General features: G+C 32.9%; 1 protein-coding gene across 2 annotated transcripts; it reads right to left on the bottom strand.

The window, feature by feature from the left end:
• Positions 1–1,249: 1,249 nt before the first annotated feature.
• LOC132714910 (uncharacterized) lies at positions 1,250–7,624 on the bottom strand. 2 transcript variants are annotated; one of them, XM_060697833.1, is made up of 6 exons: positions 7,540–7,624; positions 5,800–6,063; positions 4,132–4,286; positions 3,320–3,470; positions 2,057–2,374; positions 1,250–1,402 (listed from the first exon to the last, which is right to left on the bottom strand). In XM_060697833.1, exons 2-6 carry the CDS (start codon positions 5,915–5,917, stop codon positions 1,335–1,337), a joined length of 810 nt encoding a protein of 269 aa, XP_060553816.1. In that variant the 5' UTR covers positions 5,918–6,063; positions 7,540–7,624; the 3' UTR covers positions 1,250–1,334. The 2 variants fall into 2 exon arrangements, with proteins under 2 accessions (XP_060553816.1, XP_060553815.1); XM_060697832.1 differs by lacking the exon at positions 7,540–7,624 and adding an exon at positions 7,246–7,533.
• Positions 7,625–8,384: the final 760 nt, after the last annotated feature.

Raw genomic sequence — 8,384 nt, 5'->3', positions numbered from 1 at the left:
AAAACAAAAAAAAAAAACAAAACAAAAAACCGTTTCATGGAATTCACGATGTCATGATTTTCACCTGCTAAACCACTAACAAGTCAATTGTACATATTGTACATATATTAATTTAAGGATGACACAGACTCGAAGTTGGTGTTTGTTGGCAAGTTTCTGTAAACAAAGCTTTTGATTATAATTACATATACATATACTACAATTACTAGAAACTGTATATCTCATATATTATAGCATAAAATCGGCTATTTTACCCTCTTTTGCCCATGTTATAACGGGACCAAAACCATGTGTTAACATAGTCATGCGCTCTTGTTATAGCCCGGTTTCACCTATGCGCAATACATACAGGGCCCAGTAAACAAACAAACAAAAAATGACGATTTGGCCTGTTTGCCAAAGAGTCATGCGCTCTTGTTATATTGAAATTTATTGATTCGAGGGCCTCAGTCGCATATTCAAGTAACTATGCCGGAAAAACGGCGTATAGACATCGGTGCTAATCTTGGTTGTCGCCCTTTCTAAGAAACGGACAGTTGTCAATGTAAACAAATACAGTAGAATCTACCTGTCATTCAGTTTAACACTCCGATTAACTTACAAAACTAGATAACACAAAATTAATATGAGAACATGTTTTTTATTTATGTTAATGTTGATAAATGCTCTTTATATTTCTTTGAGAGAATAATGTTTAGTGCCTGATTTTTTTATTAACTTGTTTGCTTGAAAAAGAAAACGATTCTGATGTCACTGATCTTTTTTCTACCGTCAATCTGAAATCATTCTAAGAATTTCTGAGGGTCATGTTTTGTCTTGGGTAGAGGGTAGAGTAATGTAACGTTTTTTTATGAGATAATAAATCTCCAAAGGCCAAGCTTTAAATTTGTTAAATCAATTAAAATTCAAAATTTCGTTCGGTTTCGAGAATTTTCCAAGTTGTTGGCCCCGGAAAAATGAAACGCATACGTAAAACATAGAATTGGATAAATACCGTCCAAGCACAAGAATTTAATGGAATTGTGTTTTGTATAAACTATACATCACGAATCTGTTTGAAAATTTTATGCTATAATAGCGTCAACGCACGTTTATTTCGTGTTATAAAGTCTGCAGAGTCCCTCGGAACTGTTGGAGCCCTCGCCCTACCGGGCTCGGGCACCAACCGTTCCTCGGGACTCTGCAGACGTTATAACACGGAAAAACGTGCGTTAACCCTATATTGGTGTTTTAAATTATGCACTATATTTTAGCTTAACTTATTTAATTTGTGATCATGTTAATGCCATATATAACATTTTGATACAATGAGTAGATTGTAGTATGGTGCTTTCTCAAAGGATGATGATGGCTATACCAACAATAATCAAAGTCATCCCGGCTGTTAGACTGTGACCTCCAGCTGTAAAAAGTGAAGAAAATATACAAGTATTTTACAAAAAAAAAAAAAAAAAAAAATAGCTGACTGTTGTTTGTAATGAAATTGCTTAATTAGATATGTATATGAATTGTGTTTGTCTTAACTTAACATCATTTAAAATTAAAAAATGCCATATAAATTATTAAAGTATAGGGTTATTATTTTTCAATCGTTTGCAGAATAAATAGTTAATCAAAGAAAAATATAGACATAGTTTGTGGGTCAGTTTATGATGAAAGAAATAGTGAATATTTCAACAGCCTTCTCACATACATATTCAAATGTCGTGCAAAGTTTCTGTGGTATTCGTATAGTTGTTCACACTTAATTGACTAGAAAAAGATTACATTCTACAAAGGTGCAAGTTTCTGAATAAGTACACAGAGAATGGGTATATCTGAGATTCTTTTCTAGAAAACATATCATCATTGGTCTATGAGTCGACTCTATTTCTACATACACCTCATATGGTGAATAAATTTAGTGACCTCTTATAATAAGAATCGTCGAGGGAGTGGCGTCTTTTGTGTTTCAAAGTTTAGTTGTACAAAGCAAATGAATCTATCCGAAGATAGTGATACTGCATTATTAACAAAAGATGTACCTAAAAGATGATATGCCTAAAATGATACGTACATGTTTCCCTAAATGGTGCTAGTGAAATAGATTCACAGATCTCTGTTTGCACTTGTTTACCACAACAGAAAGCCTTTTCTCCATCCTTGATGCTCTTTACATTGATGTTAAGCAATTGTGAGACACTTTTACCATTGTACTCCGCATCCTCAATGACCCGTCTATAATTACTTGTTATAATTGTATTATCTGAGGCTTCATCTTTATTCCCTTTATACCACTTTAATAGAGCTACAGGGTTTGATGAATCGGTTGTACAGTTTAGGGTAACGGTCTGACCAACTTTCTTTGCGGTAACATCGACGTTGGTTGGAGGAACTACAAAACGTGGAACATGTTTGCAATGCATTTAAAAATTATTGTACAATACAAAAACGCAGCTGACGTGTCCTGCTTTTAATTTCTAACTGTTAAATGTGAGGTTTTTAAAGCTGCATGCCTCCAGATGAGCCAAAATGTTTTTTTTAAGGAAATTAAAAGATTGACTGATTTGCATTATTTATCATCATATTTCTACTGCGTGAGTAACGCAGTAGGGGCTATCTTTGCATGATTTGACATCTTTTTTCTGTCGCTTACATTGATTTTAAGTGCCGCATGCAATGTGTGAATTCCTGTCTTTGTTCACTTCACATGCTGCTTTAAACAACGTAAAAAAAATTTAATATGATAAGTTGAAATCATTACTACAATCTAGAAAGAATTAATGACAACAACAAAATAACATGCTAAAACAAACTCGGTTTCATTTAGTCTGTTTATGTGGGAGACTAGAAACGTGCAACATCTATTTCGACCTTTAGCACCGGAAGCGGTAATCAACATTAAATGTGCTGGAATCATTGTTCCCCGAAACACAAGTAAAAAATACTACACTGAAGTGTGTTAATGGTTAAATACTTTAATGCTTGAATTCACGTTGAGACGTTACATTTAACTACTTTTTATGTTGGAGCGTCCGTGGCCGAGTGGTTAAGGTCGGTCACTTCAAAGAACTTGCCCCTAATCGCTGTGGGTTCGAATCCCGACAGGGACTTTAGATTCTTTCATGATTCTTTCATGTAAGGAAGCTATCCAGCTAGCTTACGGGACGTCGGTGGTTCTACTCAGGTGCCCGTTCGTGCCTGAAATAATGCACGGAAGGGCACCTGAGGTCTTCCTCCACCAGTAAAGCTGGAACGTCGCCATATGACCTATACTGTGTCGGTTTGACGTAAACCCCAATCATCTAACAAACAAAATTTTGTATGTGTTTCAACTTACAATAAAATACATTTCTAGCAGATTGTGTCGCGTATTTTTCGATGTCTTTGTACTTGAACTCGCATCTGTTTTCAGTGAGTCCATTGTACCTTTTGGCCAGTCCCAATGTTACAGTAGCCTTACACTCCATCCGGTTTTCAGTAGTGGGATCCTGAATAATATGTTTTAAAAGAATGAAATACTTTTTCATCTTTGATATTGTATCATATAGCTTTGAGAATATAATGTTAAAGATATTAAACTAAATTCGTTTCTTTTTCTTTTTCTGGCTTTAAACTATCATTTAAACTGGTTTGCAAGCCGGTTTCGAGTAAGGCATGGACAATGTTTAAGATCTGGAAGCCCCGACTTCGCCACTCATAATTTCAAAACATAGCATTTCAAGCAAGTTATGATATCAAAGACAGAAATGCGCCCTGGGAATAATTTTTTAAACTTATTACCCGAAGTTACAAAAACGAAACAAAAAATTCAATTCAGCATCGTCGTATGCCTGTACTTGAAAATTCAAAGGTGTTTTTTTCTTGAAGAGATCTTACATACATTCTTTTAAATTGAATATAACCGACTATTAAGATGATTGTATAAAACATGACCTACTGCAAATCTATAAAATTCAAATCTTGCTTTGTTAATTCTCTAAATTATATGAGTATTTCAAAAAATAGGAAAATGTATGGATAGATGCAAAACAGTACGAAATCTTGAAGCAAACAAAATACTATTACGTATAATGTACATAGGATTTTATTCTATTAATCAAAATCATAATTATACTTAAATAACATAATTATATGAAGAACCAAACTTACTGGTTTACAAGGAAAGAATTTAGTTTTGCTATCTGCGTCATGCGAAACACTATAAGGATGTATTTTACAAGGTGGATTGCTATGACAACGACAAGTAAACACTGCTGTTGTATTTGCCGTTGAAGCTACTGATAAAGACGCCGAAGTCGAAAAGTCTGTAAAAGATATAAATGCAAACAAGATAAAAACTTTTCACTTTCTTAGTTCTTCCCGGGACAAAATATTATCGTATGACCCAGGTTCTTTCGGTAGAGTTTGATCAAAGAAACTCAACTGAGGTCCAAAAGCGTAAACACATAAAATTTTATTTTTTTTTACATAGAAAAGCTGGGGCATTTTAAACAGAAAGACATGCAAAAGATAATTGAGAAATATGCTCAAAAATACATTGAAAATCGTATTTTATGTTATTGAATGAAATGCATTGCAACGACTTTCAATTTTGTGTCATTTTTCACTATTATAAGAGTAATTATCCCGAAAAAAAGGAAGTGAGCTAATGATCTAAAATTTAGCACATAAGTTATTTTCTAGACTTCATCAAATGGAACATTAATCTCGAAATGTTATTATCAGTCCCGCCATCATAAAAAACGTTAAAGTTTGCAGGTAATAAAAGTTTGAATGTTCTAAAAATCCAAATACACATAGAAGTATGACATTTTCATACATGTTAAAACGGAATTTTAATTCTTTTTTCATATACATTGTATTTTAATATGGATAAATATTTTGATTGAATAAGAAATGCTTAGTATGAATTGATATTCTGCTTATAAAGTGCTAAGTACATATAAAACAGTTATTGAGAACTAATAATAATCCTTCTATATTTAAGCCGCGTCACGACAAAACCAACATAATGGGTTTGCGACCAGCATGGATCCAGACCAGCCTGCACATCGGCGCAGTCTGATCAGGATCCATGCTGTTCGCTATCAATTTCTGAACTTGTAATAGGGTTGGTAAGCGAACAGCATGGATCCTGATCAGACTGGTCTGGATCCATGCTGGTCACAAACCCATTATGTTGATTTTGTCGTGACATGGCTCATTTCTTGCATTGGTTCGTATCAGCAATTAACGTTGTTGGTTGTTTTCTTTTTCTCAAAATGTAAAAACAAGTCAAACTTGATTTATTTCTATCGCAAAATCAGGTATAATGAATGCATATAGGATCAAGAACTTTAAAAACGATATTGGCCAAAACAATGAAATCGATTGCGTACCTTTATGTGTAATAAGTTAGAAAACGCTTTTATTGTACTTTTGGTTAAACAGAAAATAATATCAAAGACATTTTGTTAATCAACTTTAAGATATCGGACCCAAAACATTTAATTGAACTTGTACTCTTTTGTCTTTTTAAACAAGCACTTTGTTAAAATCGGCCTTTAATAAAAAAAAAAACAATTTATTGATGCAAAACCAAGTGTGTTTGCTGGAATTAACTTAATATAATATTAATTATCATATAAGCAAAACCTATAAGCTTAATAATACTTGAAACTTTTATGCATGAGTTTAGGTACACTGGTTTCATAAATATTGCCATACTGTTAACCTTCTGCTATTCATCTAATGCATGATTCTGCATGGCTATTCTTAAGGTCTAAAACTTGATTTATTTTTGTTGTAATGTGTTAACCGTTCAAATAGTGTACGTACATTGAACATCAACTTCAGCGGTCTTGCTGTTACCATTATTATCTGAACACGTATAATTGCCGTCATGTTGTAACATTGCTTTTTCAATCTTGAGATCTTTATTGTTCACCCACTCCATGTCCGCTTCATTTATAGATTGGCCGCTTGTAAGAGGGTTTGCTAGTCCAGCTGGGCCAGTCCATGTTGGATATTGGACGTTTAAGTCGCATGTAATAGTGACAGCAGAGTTTTCATAAACTTCTATCACAGCCGCATGTGTGATCCCTATAAACAATACATTAAATGAAATAACAATTAAAAGAAATAAGAAGATTTAAATTTAATTATTTGTTCATTCTGATCAAATTATATGAATTCAAAAATCAAAATGAAAGTTGATATGTTTTTATTTTATTCTTGAAATTTTGATCGCTGTAATAATAATAATGATAATAATAATAATAATAATAATAATAATAATAATAATAATAATGAAACAATTGTTATACATTATTGAACATATCTAACCTTTATATTGACAGTAAACGCATTGAATAATAAGAGTGTTTAAGCACTTTTTTCGTGCATTAACATCTGCAGAAGCACGAAGACTCATTTAAAGCCCTAGCTCAAATGGTGAGAAATTCATTAAGACTAAGGACTTTTGCATATCTAAATGAACGAATCAATGTAAATGCAAGGTCGTCAACGTATTTTTCGCCAAAACAAAACTCCTTTGGCGAGAATACCTTGTTACCAAGACTCGCACACTGCTAACACGAGTTTATCATTTACTACAATATGACAATTATTTGATTACACTGTCCTCATCATACAGGGAAAAACAACAACATCTGAGGTCATGGGTCAAGTAAACTACTGTAAAATAATATTAAATGATTGCTTATTTAACGAATATATACAATACCTATGCAAAGAAACACGAACGAATTAAACAGATTACTGTAACATGCATATTTCAGCACATTGGAAACATTAAAATTATACTCGTATTATGAACATTTAATTAAGTACATGTACGATATTTATTCATACGTCAACTTTCTTAGTGCCTCTAATACATATACAATACGGAGTAGAAAACGTAAACAAGAAATAACAACGTTGACCCGAGCACACTAGGTGTTTGAACTTATATTTACTATTTTTCTGTTTTATTTCTACTATTGGATTAATACTTATACTCAAATACCATGCTTGGTGAAACTCTGTAAAGCAGAGAGACAGTCTGAGCATTTGCTGATAGTCTTTAATTTTAATTCTATATTTGTTGTTGTTGTTGTTGTTGTTTTACCTTACAAATAACGCTCAAGACATGCATTATTTATTGATTCATTTAAAATATCAAGAACAGTTTTCAATGATTTTTTTTTAATTTTTACGACAGCGCCCTATACCACGTAGTTCATTTATTTCACATTTTGTAAAGAAATTTAAACCACTTACCAAAAGCACAAAGCAACAATCCTTTCACAGCGCTTAGTTTCATTTTTGTAGTTCAAAGATTATAACTTAGTCCACTATACAAAAAAAAAATAACTCCACAAAAATGAAACGCCTCTAGTCCGCTAGCTCGCTAAACGTAACCTGCATTAAAGAGGAAGATGTTGTTGTTGTTGTGTTTTTTTTTTAAATTTCACTCAAGTGAATCAAGATGACACGCATCCTTCTGTGTTAAAAATACATTTATTTTATTATCGTTATTTTTTCTACTTTTTATTAGCCCTTGATCTGTCTTACCTGTAACAATGTATTGGTTTTAGATCTTTGTTATGTAAAATAGATGTGATGTTAACGTGCACTCGAGCATTTTGTTTACAACAGCTGAATCACCAGTTCATTGACCTAACATCACAAGGTCAACGTGAGTTCAAACTCGGTATCTTACAAGATGATCTGAGCTTGATTTCTTTACTTTCATTAAAATGTCATTGTATCGAAAGTTCATGTATTTACGTTTAATTCCCTTGCTCCCATAATTATTTAACTTTGTGGAGATTTTTGCATTTTTATCCTGATATGAATCAATTGTTTAAAACCTTTAAAAGATGCAGGTACGGATTCAGAAAATATTTGCGGTGTTTTAAGGGTGATTGTGTGAGTTTTACGTTAAAGGCATAACCCTTACAGAACGTTGGATCGAGACTTACGCTCTATAAAAAGAAAATCAAATCAGCATATTAAAAATTGTAGTCTTTGGTGCAATTTTAATTACACATTTCTTAATTATCTAGGAAAATTTCAGTCTTTACGAAAAGCAACGATGTTAACTAAATATTTTTTGTATCATAGTTTGGAGACCTTTCTGTTGAAACCCTGTGTCAGGGTTAAATCGTATACATATACATGCTCAGTGCGTTAACTGGAGTGCGGGTATTAGTTACCCGCACTGCAGAGCATGCCCATTGATTGGCTCATTTTTGCTGGGGTCTACATATTGTGACGGCAGAGAAAAGGAAAGCGACAGAAATGTCATATTCAGATGTTCGTTCATTGGTTCATTTTTGCCGGGGTTTCATATTGTGACAACAGGGAACGTGCTTTTATGATAGACTATGATACAAAAGAGAAAGAACACCAAAACA

This window comes from Ruditapes philippinarum, unplaced genomic scaffold, assembly GCF_026571515.1.
Source record: "Ruditapes philippinarum isolate M1 unplaced genomic scaffold, ASM2657151v2 ctg633_1_1_1_1, whole genome shotgun sequence".
Classification (NCBI taxonomy): Eukaryota; Metazoa; Mollusca; class Bivalvia; order Venerida; family Veneridae; genus Ruditapes; species Ruditapes philippinarum.
Note: the sequence above shows the minus strand (reverse complement) of the source record. Positions and strands in the feature narration are given on the sequence as shown.